Source organism: Tachypleus tridentatus, chromosome 6 (genome assembly GCF_004210375.1).
Source record: "Tachypleus tridentatus isolate NWPU-2018 chromosome 6, ASM421037v1, whole genome shotgun sequence".
Taxonomy (NCBI): Eukaryota; Metazoa; Arthropoda; class Merostomata; order Xiphosura; family Limulidae; genus Tachypleus; species Tachypleus tridentatus.
Genome location: NC_134830.1, coordinates 78,279,038 through 78,296,535, shown reverse-complemented (window position 1 = coordinate 78,296,535; position 17,498 = coordinate 78,279,038). Strand labels below are relative to the sequence as shown.

At 32.0% G+C, this 17,498-nt stretch overlaps 1 protein-coding gene across 2 annotated transcripts in view; it reads right to left on the bottom strand.

Moving 5' to 3' along the window:
- Nucleotides 1-16,409, bottom strand: part of LOC143252868 (uncharacterized) — a 124,666-nt gene extending 108,257 nt beyond the window's left edge. Inside the window, exon 1 of one of the 2 annotated variants that reach the window (XM_076505658.1) lies at nucleotides 16,150-16,409. In XM_076505658.1, the coding sequence (XP_076361773.1) occupies nucleotides 16,150-16,254 (105 nt within the window). In that variant the 5' untranslated portion in view covers nucleotides 16,255-16,409. The remainder of the gene's footprint in view (nucleotides 1-16,149) is intronic. The other variant, XM_076505659.1, reaches the window with a different exon arrangement.
- Between the last annotated feature and the right edge of the window lie 1,089 nt (nucleotides 16,410-17,498).

The window sequence follows — 17,498 nt, the reverse complement described above, 5'->3', positions numbered from 1 at the left end:
TAATAGTAATTAAAAAGAAATCACAATTCTAGTGTAAGCAATGCTATCATTATCTTCTTGAAGTTAGCTTCCTGACATATATGTTTTTTCCTTTAAAAATCTTATGCACAGGCTGAAACAGAAATTAATACCAAATAACAGATAAACAATATTACATTTGGAACCATGTTTTATTTAGAACTTAGTTATAAATACGACTTTCCTATACCTATTGAAACACTTTAAAAAGCAACAACAACAACAAAAAGAAGAGAAAACAGTTAAAAAACAACAAAGCAGGTAAATGTGGGGATAGCTAATATCAGTCCTTCAAAAACAATGTAAACAAGATAGTAGGAATGACATTTGCATGATCTCTACATAATAATACTGAAAAAAAATTGGGAAGATTGATATTACTGTCTTTATTGAAATTTCTTCTGTACTTGGTAAAACAGGATTCAACTACAGACTGGTTCTGAACCATGTAATTGACATTCCTTTATTTGTGATGTTTCAAATCATTATTAAATCTTAATTCTCCAATTTACTGGATTGTGATATCAATTATACTTAGCCTTAGAATGCTAGCATGGTTAGTTTAGTATACAAGTTTAACTTGACTACACATTAGCCTTTTAGTTAATAAAACTGTTTGACCAAATAGTGAGATTTGACCCTCACACTTATTGTGTTCTTCTGCACCAAAATGCATGTGTGGTAATGAACTACAAGCAGATACACAATTGAGCTTGCTGAAAATTAGACCATACCCAACCCACACACTTAGTTACTTTACTTATTAGATGATATACAAACACACACCATACAGCTTATCAACCCTTATGTAACATGAAATGAAATATATGTATATATACAGACACATGTATGAAGGTGATGTTATATATCACTTTTTCATAAGTATACTTAAGGGTCACGACATAAAAAATAAAAGATGAAAGAAGCAAGCTTGCTTTATTTACCAAATAAAATCTGATCTCACTGTAAACAACTCCCAGATATCTTTTTAGCTTAGTCATGATGAAACATACAAAAGGGCTGCATTTCCATGCAATATAGGAATATATCCAAAGATTACACAAAATAGTTTTAAAGGCTGAAAGATGAGTTTCTCTATCCAATAAAATGTATGCATTCAGAATGATTATTTTATTAGCATGAAAATCTACAGCTCTGGCAGATGTGTAGAATGAGCACACCATAGTGCTCTTAAACAATATTTACTGAACATTTATTAGCATATAACTTTTGTATGTTAGGATAACCTTAAGTGGGTTTGAAGAGCATTAAAAATTTAAAGCAAGTGATCCCTTTCAAACTCCATCAATCTTTGACAAATTTAACTACAAATGAGGCATCCATGAAATCAACTGTTTTCTTCATTTGAGTTTAAATTAGCAAGGTGTTAAGCAACATATGTGGTTGGAAACACATATCTTCAGAATGCTCCACATGTGAATTAAAGGAGGCTTCAAAAGCCATGAAATGTTGTCTTACAGTTGAATTCCAGTTGTCACAAATGGTTATGGAATATACTCATGATGACATAATAAACTTAAGACCAACTGAAGAAAATTTAATACTGCTTAATCTCTGATTTAGTTTGTATGTCAACTCTATTAGTGTTGGAGGCTCCAAAGAAATACAAGTATTTGAAATCTGAAAAGTTTCAGGCTCATTTCTTACTGTCAATATGAAGAAAACAGCTCAAATGCATTCATTTATTATAATTATTCATTACATCTTAAGAAATTTCATAGAATATACTAGAGCTAGAAGTTTAGTAGATTTGAAATGAAGTAGTACAACCTATCATTTATACCAGTTATAGTCTGAATATGACTGACGTTTGCCAGACTGTAGGTCTGAGGGTACTGCTATATTGGGGGTAAGATATGACACTTCTTTGAGAGGTGGTTATTCTGGTTTTAAGATAAGTTTATTGCTGATCTAAGTCAACAAGAAGAGGACATAGAGGTGATAGTGAATTCTCATTCATGGAACAATCAGGTCCACACCCACAGTGTTTGAATATTAGTCTGGTGTGAATACTCTCACTCCTCCATTTCTTTTATTTTAAACACTTGCTCTGTTCATTAACTAGATGTAAGTGGGAGGAATTTAATTTGGTACTCAGAATATCTACAGACCATTAGTGGGGCCACACTAACCTACAATAAGAAAGGTAAAGCTAGCTGTGGCACCAGGATCAGCACCAATGTTTCTGAGTTGACCATACCACTAGTTTTGGCTTCTATAAAGATGTCAGAGAAAGAAGTTCTTATAAAGCTCCCAAGTGGAATATGTTAGCAATTCACACTGCAACATATCACAATTTTCAAGCACCAACATCATGACCAGACAGCAAGATGGAAGAAGGCCTAAACACTTTACAACTGTGAGGAAGACTGCTTGTTGCAGTGACAAAAACCATCAGCACAGTTAGAGAAAAAGGCACATCAATTTCAAGAAAATTTAGCAAAAACCCAGAAGGCTGTTTTCTGGGAGAAGGGTTAGTTTCACTTTTTGAGCAATATATGAACAAAATTTACTCTAGCTTTTATTTATTATTATAATTAGCTTTAAGAGTAAGGATGACCTTAAAAGAAAGGAGTATTGAACTGTTCTGCATTAAATTTCTTTATTTGTTTTCTTTTTTTACTGTAATTCCCAAGGCTGCCACAGTGGTAAGTCTGAGACAACAGATTTAAAGAGGAACTTACCTAGAATTTGACATTTTTTACCTGATTTCACCTAGATCTTACCTATGTAAATTTTAGTAGAATAACAGTTATTATGATGAGAAACCCACTTAAAGTAAAAATGTATTTTCATAACAGCTAGTGTGGGAATTAAAAATTTAATTGAAATAAAGTACAAAACAATGTTTTGGCCTTCTTAGGTCATCTACAGGTTAACAAAAAGAGTCCAAAATTGGCCATTACCAGGCATGTTTTAGGAACGAGGTTCCTAATAGATTTGTTTTGGAGTTGAACAGGATTTATGTAATTAACTCCTAAACAATAATTCTTATTGAAGTTCTCACTTTTGATTACTGGCAATATTTGTTTTGTATTTTTCTGAGAGTCTTTTGGCTTTCACTTATAACTTAGTTCAGTATTTAAATGAAATGTAGGTTTTTATTTAAAGTTCACAGTTTATTGTTACTTAGTAAAGTTAAAATGACAGTTAACTTAACGTTTTATATTTTACTTTGGGGATACTATCTTATTTCTTTATATGCTAGTATAAGTTAAAATAGAGTCACACACACCTTGATACACATGAACACATGGTCACTTGTTGTATAACAATGCAATTTTAAAGTGCACAGTATTATTGGGGGGATACTATCTGTTCGTGATTCATTTCTTTATATGCTAGCATAAGTCACAGGGAAATAGCATAAACTAGCAGCTAGTCACACACACCTTGTTTTGTTTTATACACATGAACACATGGTCACTTGCATTGTATAACAATGTTTTGTTTTCTCGTAATATGTCAAAGTCTGATTTAAAGATTTGTTTCTTGCGTAAACCTGCGTGTCCTGTCAAATTCTTTGTAGACCAACCATCATATCAGTTGGAAAATACACCAACGTACGAGATCTACGAATCTTTTATTATTGCAGGGGCCCGAACCTCTCTGTTTTGTCAAAAAAAAAAAAGCAAAACACTAAATCTACTGAGCTGCAAGCACTATAAAACGCCGAGAACATTGTATATCGTCGACACCATTCTGAACTATGTCAAGTATGTCTAACTGGCACGTCTCATTACGCAGCCTATTTCTTAAATAATTTAGTGTTTATGAGAACTCATGAACATGGATATGAATGAATAGCCCCCCACTGGCTCAGCGGTATGTCTGCGTACTTACAACGCTAAAAACCGGATTTCGATACCCGTGGTAGGCAGAGCACAGATAGCCTATTGTGTAGCTTTGTGCTTGGTTCAAAACAATAACAACATGTATGAATATGCCTTGGAATTGCGCATATATCATAAAATGTCATACAGTATTTTTATGCTTTGAGTAACGATGCCCTTTATACTGAAACGTCTGTTCTCTTCTCAAGAACACGATTCACACGATTTTATTAAACTTTTTCATTAAAAAAAATCCGAAATATAATACGCTTGTGCAATGCGCATGACGCCTAACTCCGCATTTGAAGTGCAGCAGTAAAACAATATACCCTTGTGTTAAATATCAAAAGTTATTTCAGTTTTGTAATACCAAGTTTAATGTCTGAATGCTCTAATGCATGTATGTTGCTATAGTCCACCACGTCAGTATAAAAACAAAAACTAGAAATTCTGTTTTTCACAATAACCTTTATTTAATGTTTAGCATAATACAGTCGAATAACTAAGCACATGGTACACTCACGGAAATAACCAACAAACACTCAAAAATTAGAGATACAATGGAAATCGATAAATTAAACTACTGTTTACAGCAAAACACGAAAATGAATTTAAAATTAAAGCTGATTAACAAGATGCGCAAAATAAATTAAATTACTAACATATCGTTATACTTGAGGAATTTTTAATTTGATTCTACACGAGCCAAAAACGAATTCTATGCACTTGTAATAGAATATTTGCAGAAGATTTGCTAGAAACTGTGAAAAGAACAGTCAAGATGAATTGTACTCAGAAACATAACACTTCAATTGTTTGAGTGTAAATGAGAGACCTGTACTGTGATTTTTAACACGAGTTTGGAGCTATATTTTATGCTTTAGTAAAATCTAAAATTTGCAAATGAAAGTTTTTTTTTAAAGTTAGAAGTCTGTAAAAATGTTTGAATTATAACAGTTTCAATTACTGTAGTATGCAAAACCAAGGATCACTTAACAGCACTGATAACGTATGAGAAGTTATATCACAACTCAGTTTACATTTGATAAACAAAATCCTGGGGTTGGGGTGTCTTTTAGGTTTCCTGAAACTCGTCATGCATCTCTAATTTGTGTTATATTTTCTGCACTGCTCTTCTTCTTTCTTTCTTTATTCATTTATTATTATTTTTATTATTATTCTGACCTTTACCAAAGGACGAACATGATGGTACAATCTAATGTTTCTGCAACTTCCAATTACCTGGTAAGTTATGACGTTACATTTGGCTTAATTTGGTTACTTACAACCTTATACGTATGCGTAATGCATTATGATATCACTTTTAATCTAATAGTGCTATCGATGAAGTGCTCACTACACATCTATCTGCATAGTAGTTCAATAAAATATGACACACGTGTCAAATTTTAAAGTTTCATGTTAAAGAAATAGTTATTTTTGGGCGATGGAAAGATATCTCGATTGAATTAACATAATATTGACATGTATGTATAAAATAGCTTCAGCTTAGGTCTATTTTTCGTGTAATACAACTGAAGTGAAATATCATTCCGAAGGTTTTATTTTTCTTCGTGCGAAAAAATACATTACAAATCCAGATTATAAGGCTTTTATAAAGAGCAAAGCATACGATCAACATGAAAGCTGACCTACTTTTCCGTCATGTAAACTTTTTACCTTTATACCTCCCCGAGTCATCTGTCACGTATATACTGCACCCTCAAGGCATCACGTTGCCCAACTGTTTTATAAGAGGATAATTTACTATTATATCGTACACACAGAAATGTATAATTTTTCTATCTATTAAATTTGATGTAGTATTAAAACAGCTCAACATTACAGAAAATACTTAATCTTCAACTAACAGGAAACACAAAGCTAACAGTTTATAGAAAGTAATCGTTTCAGAAAATCTTAAACTAAAAAAGCAGACCGTATTATTTTTTTACACACATTAAGTACAATTTTATGTTGTAAGGATACCGTGTAAAGTGTAGATAATATTCTGTCCCAATGGTATAGCATCATGCATGTGTCCCTCTTCTTAGTTGCCTCCAAAACATAAGTGGTGTAAAAAAGGCATGAGAGAGTGCTTTCATTTCACAGAGTCCGACGTCACCATAAGGTCATATTGCTCGCGACCCGCGCTTTCAGATAGCGTAAACACATTAATTTAATGATAATATGTGTGTGTGTGCTAGCGCACAACTTGTAAAAGATAACCAATAAACACAGGTTATGATTTATTACTGCTCTACGTTATGAACAAAGCTTTTCCACTAATAGTTAAGCAAGAACTATATTAGCTACTTACAAAAATGACGTTTATTTGTAAATTGAAAATCTAATTCTGCAAATTAAATTTTTAATGGACAAATTTATAAACGATGCATAAGATTCATATAATTAAGCAAAATAATACTGTACTCAGACATGGGCCAAGTTGAATAACCACTCATAAACGAAAGTATACACTGTGATAACATTTTGAAATAATGCTTATAAATCTTACATAAAAATATTGATAACTTTATTCAAGGTAAAATCCTATTTATCTTCTTAAAGAACAGGCTTAACAGTAACAATCAGAAAAGTCAGTGGTCACAAACATATACAGTGTTTACCAAGTTCTTTAACATGAACACAGTATGTAAGTACAACAACAGATAAAGACATAATAAATGACTAAGCTAATCTTTTACATCTTCCGTGCTTATGCACTACGTTTTGTTAATCACTCATTATCATTCTTAGTTAATTCAAACAGCAGTTTCATGATAACAGAGATAACTGATATACTTGTTCACCATAAAACTCTCCCATCTGCCATGGCTCTATATCAATAGATTTATTTTTAAATATTCTTTTAGCAGTAACTTAATAATGTTCACAAACTTAAGTTTCAAACTATATAGCCATTGATGAAAAAAATAAATTTAAAAAAATGCAAAGATTTAAAGTTATTAAAGTCAGTGTTTAAGTTCCCATAAAATTGATTTTATTCAAGATAGACTTGGTCCAGAATAGAAGTGGCTAAACAGATATCAAATCTAATGGGCTTACTATATCTGAAAGATAAAGACTGAAGATTTTCAAAACTAAAGAAAAGCTAATGACTTAATTGAAATAGGAAATTATAAAATCAACGAGTTTTTGTGATAAAGATCCAGCAAGATTTTAAGGCTATGAGATGATTGAATATATGTCAATTTCTATTTCTAAAACATATGATGTTAGAAATGTTTCTGACTTTGGCTATTTTATGTTTCTGTAGGTATTAAATGTATTGAAATTAAAAATAATTAAAAGATGACAATTATAACATGTTTCAAAGGATGTTCAATCAAAGAATGAAATTTGAAGTCTTTCAATTTTAATTGATTAACAGACAGTTACACAGTTGAAAGATTGCTAATGTAACTCTTATTTTTAAAGGGTTGAAAAGAGTCACCATGAAAACTATTGGTAAATTATTTTCTTTACAGTCAAAAACAATCCTAGAGAGTATGATAAAAGAAATTTTGTAAAACAGCATTATAAATAAAATCTTACTTTAAGAATTTGATAACTTATTTTTGCAAGTGGTACTTGTTGTCTGGATAACTGTGTGGTATCTATATATTTAAGATTTAAGAAAGTTTTAATAAAATGCTGCACAGAAAATTTGCAAAAAAAAACAACATTAATGAGGAAAAAATAGTTGAGTGAATTGAAGGGTGGCTGAATGACAGAAAGTAAAAAGTTAGATTCCAGTTAACCAAGTCCTTTGTCAACTATAGTGATAGGCATCAAGAATCAATGTTTTTAAATATGTTTCTTTTTTGTTAACATTAATGGCATTAAACTCTTGGATATTCCTACCTGCATTAAGGATACCGAGATACTACAAGATGAAGTTGATCACTTGATTATTTGGCATGTGACTTTTAACAAAAATACAGGAAGAACAAGGGGTTTGAATTATTATTAGTTGGATCACACATTTGAAATAAATAGGAACCCATTCAATAAAAAAGAAAATCATGATAATAGTATATTGTTAGGTCTTACAATTTATCTGATGAGCCTCAGATTTATTATGTTATGATTTCAAACAGAAATTTTAATCTAGATTTAGAAGTTAATTGATTGGTTTTGGTTTGGTTTTTGGAATTTCGCACAAAGCTACTCAAGGGCTATCTGTGCTAGCCGTCCCTAATTTAGCAGTGTAAGACTAGAGGGAAGGCAGCTGGTCACCACCACCCACCGCCAACTCTTGGGCTACTCTTTTACCAACGAATAGTGGGATTGACCATCACATTATAACGCTCCCAAGGCTGGGAGGGCGAGCATGTTTGGTGCGACTCGGGCGCGAACCCGCAACCCTCAGATTACGAAGCGCACGCCTTAACGCACTAGGCCATGCCAGGCCAGAAGTTAATTGAATGTAAATATGTATCAAATTTATGATATTTGCCAACAAAATTGATAAACACTATTTTCTTTCTTAACACAACTATATATATACAAACAATACAATTTATAAGAATGGTTATTACATATAGTAATGATTTATATACAACAGTTTTACAAACTTACAGACAATACTGAGACTTATATCTGTCTGGAACTGAATCTTTCATCAATGATTCATGAAGAGAGAAGTAATTCTGCATTAATACACAGGTACACTTCCCATGATGGGAATGCTTACACAAGTTTTTCACAGCTGAAGTTACCCAACAATATTACACTGTCTCTTGGTGTGTCAATTTATAAATGTTAAGGCAACATTATCAAAGATTCACTTGCCAACAATACTGGCAATCACTAGTACTACATACACAACTAGTACACTGTTAATCACTTGAAAATCTTCTACAAATTTAGAGAACAGGCAGGACTTTTACAACACACATTTAAAAAAATATATTACATGTATTTCTAAACATATATTAAACTAAAACAAACACAGATATTAAATATATAATAGAAAATCTGTTACCATATATAAAATCCATCCAGAAGTTCTGGTGTTAATAGTAAGAGTTATATATTTATGACAAGTTCATTACCAGTCAAAAATATAACTATCTCTTCATACAAATCTAATTATGCTTCACTTGGAGTACTGTATAAAATACTGATCTATTTATCTAAGTAAAGATATTAACACATTGGAGAGGGTTCAGAGAAGAAATAAGATTTTTCCAGGGATGAAATTATGTTTTATGTGCTGCAATTTGATTTCTTAATTTATTTTTACTTGAAAAAAATGTGTGAGATGTGATGTTATTAAAATGTACAACATTACTTGGAGGAATAGATAGAATAAAGGCCTCAGATTTCTTTTGTGTATTGATCTTTGAAGACTACACAGTGGGAGGACATAAGATTTAAAAACAAAAAAATGGGTATGTTGAATTTTTTTGCATGTGTTTAGAATGCTGGTTAGCTTGTGGAATGAGATTTCATAGTGAAGACTGGCATGTATGAAAGGGGAATCAATGGTTTTCCTCAAAAATACAGGGGGGGTGTTTTCTTTTTCTTGAGAATGGGTTAATAGGGGCAGTCTTAGAAGGACAAGTAGTTGGTGATATTTACCATTGATGAAGTAAAGCTGTAGCCAACAACCTTATACTTTGCTCACTTTCAATTTTACTTTAAATAATCTCACTGTACTTCCTAAAATGTAAAAAAAGTCATTTGATTATAAATGCTTCTACTTTCCTTTTGATAAAAAGAAATAATCCATTATTTCCACCAACATTTCATCAATATTTATGATATACAGAATTAAAATAAGCACATATTTAAATGTCAAATCAGTTAAAACAAACTTAAAGTTGAAAATAAGTATATTTTAGTTTACAGATGTTTTTGAGATTTTCCTTATAAAAGAATTGGAATATTTAATGTGTGTGTAAATGTTTCTGCTGTGAAATTCCACTTTCTTAAACAATGTCTGACTGTTATGGCTGGCTAACTTTACATGTACAGAAGTATTGAATTACTGCCCAACCCCAAAGTCACCAACCACAATAAGAAACATGTGGTGTTTAATGTACACTTGTACATGCATATTTTGTTGTTGGAACTTTTATTCAGTTGAGTGAACAATCATCAACAGCTAGATTTAAATTGTCATATATGTGTATACAAGTTTCCATGATAGAATGTTCTATTAATTTCAAACACTATTAATTATATATTATTTTCCAATGGTTGTAAATACAGTATAATCTCACCCAAATACTGTGTGGCTTACTATTTCAAGTTTCTGTTTACAGGTATCTGCTACAATTTAAGAGAGTAGTTAATTTTGTGATAAAACCTTGTAAAGTGACCCATAAGGAAATTGATTTAATGGCATTTATACAAAGTTTTCCACCAATATTAAAACTAGAAGTTATGTTTTGTAGAATGAAAACTAAAATACAATTTCATAGGATGAACAACTAAACATTTCAATTCAACAAGGTTCACTAAAACATTTATTCTTGAAATTCAAATGGGTTGAGAAGCAAAATACAAAATTGATTTTTATGTATTTAGTTCCTTAACAATGTTTCCTATACTTGCATAACATAGAAATGCATGTAAATATGAGTTTGTAACATTCATAGTAAGTAAAGGCCTAAACATAAAGCAAAGCGTCAACTGGCATAGAATTATTCTTCTGTATGCCCTATCACATGCTTACATTACCAAAACATAAGGAGAATCAAACCAACACCACCATAATTAAAATATTTATAGAAATTTAAGATTTCCTAAAAATTTATATATTGTACATATGAGCACACAGGACCAAAATGTAGTTACAATATACTTATTCCTCAGTGGATATGGTAGCCATTTTATGAAAGGATTTGACAACCAGATAGGTTGATTTTTTTTATTAGACAATCAAGCTTAGCTATTACATGCAACAGTGTTCCTACACATTATCTTCTTTATACTTGCCCATTTTATAGATTTATTATGCACATTTGCCACACCCTTCAGTATGACCTATTCAATGATTCATGGCTTTCAAGTTTATTACACTTAACCACTGTAGTTTTATATTAGAAGGGTTTCATTAAAATGGCATGTCTTTACACCTAAAAAATATTCTTTCAATGTCCTGAAGCACAGTATTAAAGCCACCAAAACTAGAGAAATGATAAAGCAAAATCCAGAATATAATTTTTCATTATTGCATGTTATCTATAGGGTAGCAGTTTCATTAACAGGATGTACTTTATTCAAATTACAAAAAGTGACTGGTATTTAACTTTATGTTTGCATAATATTTTCCATATCAAGACTACAGTTTATGTAATTACACATACTTTGTTAATCTACACTTGCAGACTTACTTCTATATTTATCAATAATTATTTATCTGATGTTTTATCTTATGTCTAAAACTGTTTTATTTTCTACATTTCAAAATGATGCTGGTTAAATCTTTGAACAATAATGTTTTATAACTGTAGCACAGAAGATTTTTCAAAAATTTAGTATGTTATTTTTTTATAAGAGATTTCTAGCACTACCTTATATTAGCAAAAACAAATATCCCACTTGAGATCACTTATAAAGAAAAAAAACAACAAAAAGTCCACATAACTGGACTGATAATCAACCTTGCCATTGTCAGAACACAGATTCATGTTTGATAAGAAAAACATTTTCACAGTTTTAAACATTTAAATAGTATACATTATGACAACTATTAAGAAGAGATGTAAGTGAGAAAGTTGTTATTCTTTAAATGATTGAAAAAAACTGTCAACCATTAACAGTCTGAAGAGAAACAAAATATACTAGCTGCTCAACTCCTTAAAAGCATGTTATTATGGTTATCCTTTTTCTCTTCCTCTTGTTTTAAGACATTCTCAACGTTATAACTTCGCCCATTTTTATATATTTTTTACAAACCATTCTGAGTCATTTAAAATCAACCCCATATGGCAAAACAAAACCAGGCTGACTTCCCTCGTCACTCACTACGACATATACCACTTCCTTCATCCTCCCCCATCTTGAAAACGCAAAATCTCGGTACGTTGCACGCAATCTCGTGCTTTCTGCGGTACATTTAGTTAGCGCATGACACCCGAGAAACAGCACAAGGTTAAATATATCACATACTAAAATGAATTCAATACGGATTCGGAAAAAAAGGAGAAATACAACCCCACGAAAATAAAAAAGAGCAATGGCACAATAGTTAATCTGTACACTACTCGCTTTTTAAAACATAGGACAGAAAAGAGAACGATTACATAATATAAAACATTTTAGCAAAAACATTCAGCAATAAATTACTTATACCACAAGAACTGGATTTACTAGGGATTTCTTCCCAACTTAAATAAAACAACAACAAATATCTTCATTAATATATACCCAATATAAAAAATGTAGTCGTTATCGAACAAAAAACGTTTGCAATGGAACAATTCATTGTTCGTTTTTTTTTCTACAATATGCATTTATGTAAATATAAGTAAGTTTTGGTTTCAATTCGAGGAATACAACATCATCACCGTCAAATAATGATTTATATTCCTTTTAAAAGTCAGCGTCATCGTTCATGTTCAACGTTCTTACTTCAATAAATGCCCAAACTTTTTCTTCAAACACAAAAATCTAAAAGAAAGTACTCATAGTTAACACAAGAGACCTTATTTTTTTGCTACAAGAATAAACAGTGCCTATGTTATGCAGTAAGAAGACATATTTGTCACTTAAATATTTCAAATGTTCAATTTTCGGACAGACACAATTCAACAACTTGCTTGTTTATGTTCGCATCCTACGTGATACAACAAATAAAATAACATCTAGGTTTGCAAACCACACCAAAATAACTAGTATGATAAGATTCTGATAAGAAGAACATTCACCCATATCTTGATATGATAAACGGCCCAGCATAGCCAAGTGGGTTAAGGCGTTCGACTCGTAATTTGAGGTTCGCGGGTTCGAATTCCCGTCGCACCAAACATGCTCGCCTTTTCAGCCGTGGGAAGCTTACAATGTTATGGTCAATCCCACTATTCGTTGGTAAAAGAGTAGCCCAAGAGTTGACGGTGGGTGGTGATGACTAGCTACCTTCTCTCTAGTCTTACACTGCTAAATTAGGGACGGCTAGCGCAGATAGACCTCGAGTAGCTTTGCGCGAAACAAAAAACAACAACAAACTCTCAAATACGACACAAGCATTTTAATCCTTTCTTCTCAATGCATGAGAAAAATTTGTTTGATACATTGTTTATACTTTTGTTATACGGGCAACGAAGGGCAATAATATCGTAGTAGTAACTATAACAATTTAAGTAAGCACTATATATCAAACAGTACCATATCTTACTCGTAGTTTTTCGTTTCACACTTATTTGAATTTATACGATAATGTATTATTTTCAAAAGATCACTTTATACGACCAAGTGCTTATATAACTAAGGGATCATTATTTAAATGAAATTTCGTTATAAATACATATATTTACAAAAGTTCAAGTCTTCAACAACCTTTAAAGTGTGAAAAATGGTTCGACCCAGTCTGGTAGTTATAGAAGGTCGTAGAAAGTACCCAATTTTTAAACATTCATTTTTTAATTTTTTTATGCATTATTCATCAATGAAATTTCGTGAAAATGCTGTATTTAGAGAAGCCTCATACATCAATGATGAGACACAGATGTTGATGTACTACTTCTAAACTGTTCAATAGCAGCTAACGATAAAATAAATTGCCTAACAATAAACAGAAAACAACAAAATAGATTCTAAAATGCATGTTCTAGAACATTTAAAATCACGTTGATACCTAAAGTTCATATAGATTTCATTATTATTTACGAAACAATGTCTTAAAGTTTCATCAGGTTCCATTTTTGAGCTCTGTATCATATATATTCCTACGTTTCGCTGTTTGCCTCACAGATATGATCTTAATTATATATTATACCTAAAAATACTTTAATTACTAACAATTAAATTCGTGCTAATTCTTCGCTTCGTACAATATCGTACAGTTATGAAAGTGGTTTCGTAATACCAGTTATTAAAATAAACCAATTAGAGTTGGGATTTTACATTTTTGTTTATACAATATTAATATTCTCAAGCTTAAAAATGCAAATAACAACTACAGACTTCAAAATTACTCCAGAGAACAGAATCATTATAACAACAATATATTTTTATTAAACATAATAAAGCCGAATTGTATGGCAAATTTATATATTTTTCAACGATAAGGGCCTAAGGTCGCCTTGAGGGGTCACCTGGTTTAACCTATCACATTATTTTAGAGAGATGTACGTAAGTCAATCAGTAGAGACTAAAATGACCTCATATAACAGACGCTAACATTGTGATTAGCGCTATCGTGACAAGTAAAATTTGCGCATGCCATTAATCGTAAAACCAATTACGCATTTTGTATGCCATATGAACTTCAAAAAACAAGTATTTTTTTTACTCTTAATGTTGCTTTTATTTACTCTTGGAACAGATCAAGAGCTAACACATCGGGGTATTTGCTGAGTCCACCAAGGGGAATCGTACCCCTGATTTGGGGTTGTAAATCCGTAGACATACCGCTGTACTAGAGGGGGCTTTGTTTCAATGAACAAATTCTTGTAAGTTATTGCAAAGGTATTATTTTTATATTCTCTCAGAATAATGAACATATGCGTAATTATAAATCATTCAATAAACACGTTCTAGACTACTGCTGCTGTAATTTTCTTTTTGTGCGTTTCTGATCTTCGGAGGAATAGCATGGTATCTATTCTAAAATATAAACGTTTCCCATAACGTGACATATCATGTAGTTCCACACGAACAAGTCATTGAGGCTTTAATGAACACAGAATAGAAGGAAATCCCTGCCAATTACTTTGTAATGACAAATGAAGTTATTAATATGATGTCTAAGAAAATCATTTCTTATAATTTCATCTAATGAAATAATTAGTGATTATTTTATTAGGCTCCTTAGCCACCTTTCCCCACTCTTTTGCGTTTTTTTCCTTATTTGAACTACTGTTTTTCGATTATTCAAAGAAACAAAGACTTCTGAATATAACATAGGATGAATACAGTTGATTTATTTCGCCCTTTTTCTTTATTTGTCACAATTCTACAACGTTTTGATGAAAACAATGAAGATTTATGTCTGATAAGGGCACTTGGAAATCAATCAGGAAAAAAAGGTGCAAACTTTATTTAACGAGGTCATTAAGAAAAAGGCCTTTATTCGAAAACTCCGAACGCTAAACATATTTTTGCCTTATCCATCAGTTTGTCTAAAGAAACTTTAAACAATTAAAGTTAATTTTTGTTTACCCCTTTCTCTTTCTCAAATTCAAAAACAGTAATTCGAAACTGAAAAAGTTAGTTTTAAATTTTCACAGATTTATACATCTATTACCTTAATAAACTAAAGTAAATTTCAAATCAGTAATACTAATAGTCGAAATAACAACACTCAATACAACCAATTGTGAACAATACAACCTACGATTGTGAATATAAATATATGGAATTTTTTAAAATCTCCAATTCTTTAGTTCTGATTAGATTATCAAAAGTGTATCTTGTTATGATTTTCTTGTAAACAATATCAGAATTAGATTTTGTTATATGTCGCAATAATATATTAGAACATTTAAGTAAATATTTCTTAATGATTTACCCTTTACGTCCAATTTCCCACAAGCTTACAACGTCGTTTAGGCCGTTTATTACATACACGTAACACATTCGCTCACTTCATTAATAACTTAATGTGTAAAAGTATTGTAATGAGCATGTTTAAGCATGTAATGAATATTTCTAGCCGAAATGCTTTTCAAGCAATTAAAATGGCTTTGCCAACATCACCCTTTATACATCACTTACATTTTTAATATTATGATATATGTTATTCAGTTACAAATATCTATATTAAATAATTATCATGAAATATAACTTTACGAGTGGAGAAATTTTAGTATACTAAGTCATACTGATAATATTATGGCAAAGTATTAGAAACAAAATAATCAAAGAACTGCAAATGTTAATATTGATTGCAATAGTACTGTTAACTCTAGACTAGTTATAGAATTAGTGGTAATAATGGTAAGACCGTTCTACTTTATCTTGCATCATGTCGTCATTTTGAAACAAACAAAAGAACTATATGCTCCCGCGCTTCTTGTTCTTTATTACGGTACCGTGACCTTATCGATATAGCAAAAAAAATAGCGCAGGGTTTTCTTGTTCTTATGATACTACTACATACCTGGCCCTTGCTTGGTATTTCATCTTTTGCTGTTGCGAGACCACTCGAATTACACACCAATATATAAAGTACAAGGACAACAAGATACTGCGATCTATGCAACATTCCCAATTAATTTTGTTCAGCACTAGAATTTTTATGTATTTACAAAGTAAATGTTCAATTCACGCCAAAAAATAACGCTCTTTCATACTACGTGATACAAATTCAACATTACTACCTCTCCGAGTTGCAGCATCAAAGAATGGGGACTACTTTACGGGTATTGATACGTAATTATCTCACTGTTGCACGTCAGCGTCCAATCACATCTTGCTACTACTTTACAGGTCTCGCCATCTCGTGAGGTCCTTTAGTAGCTCATGATGAAAGGTTAACAATAACTAGAGGTACTATAAATGTTTATTGCCAATTATTTTAAACTTCTAATGCTTATATATCAAAATTTTAACATATTTTTAGGGTAGTCAATATTACTGATTGATAAGCTTGCTAGCTTAGAGAATTTACAAGACTGTATCTGTATTGTTAAAGGTCAGCAAAATCTTAGGATGGGTATAGGACCTTTAAGGGACGATAAAGGATTTTTTTGTCTTGAATTTCGAACCCGCGACCCTCAGATTACGAGTCAAACGCCTTTATCCACGGGGCCTGGCATGGCCTAGCGCGTTAAGGCGTGCGCTTCGTAATCTGAGGGTCGATGGGTTCGCCCTCCCAGCCGTGGGGGCGTTATAATGTGACGATCAATCCCACTATTCGTTGATAAAAGAGTAGCCCAAGAGTTGGCGGTGGGTGGTGATGACTAGCTGCCTTCCCTCTAGTCTTACACTGCTAAATTAGGGACGGCTAGCACAGATAGCCCTCGAGTAGCTTTGTGCGAAATTCCAAAAAACAAACAAACAAAACAATCCTTTATTCACCTGGCAGTGCCGGACCGTATGATAAAGGAAAATTCGTATCTGATGATTAGGAGATGACTTGATTATTAAAGTTTTCTTTTTCTTCAGTTTTTACTAACGAAGATTCAAGTAATGTTCCACATCTTGAACAGTTAAGAGAAGGAAACAAATATGAACAAAATTCCGAGCTTTTCATTTGTTGTGAATTTCGCGCAAAGTTACACTAGGGCTATCTGGCCTAGCCGTCTCTAATTTAGCAGTGTAAGACTAGAGGGAAGGCAGCTAGTCATCAACACCCACCGCCGACTCTTGGGCTACTCTCTTACCAACGAATAGTGGGAGTGATCGTCACTTTATAACGCCCCCACGGCTGAAAGGGCGAGTATGTTTGGTGCAAAGGGGATTCGAACCCGCGATCCTAGGATTACGAGTTGAACGCCTTAACTTCCT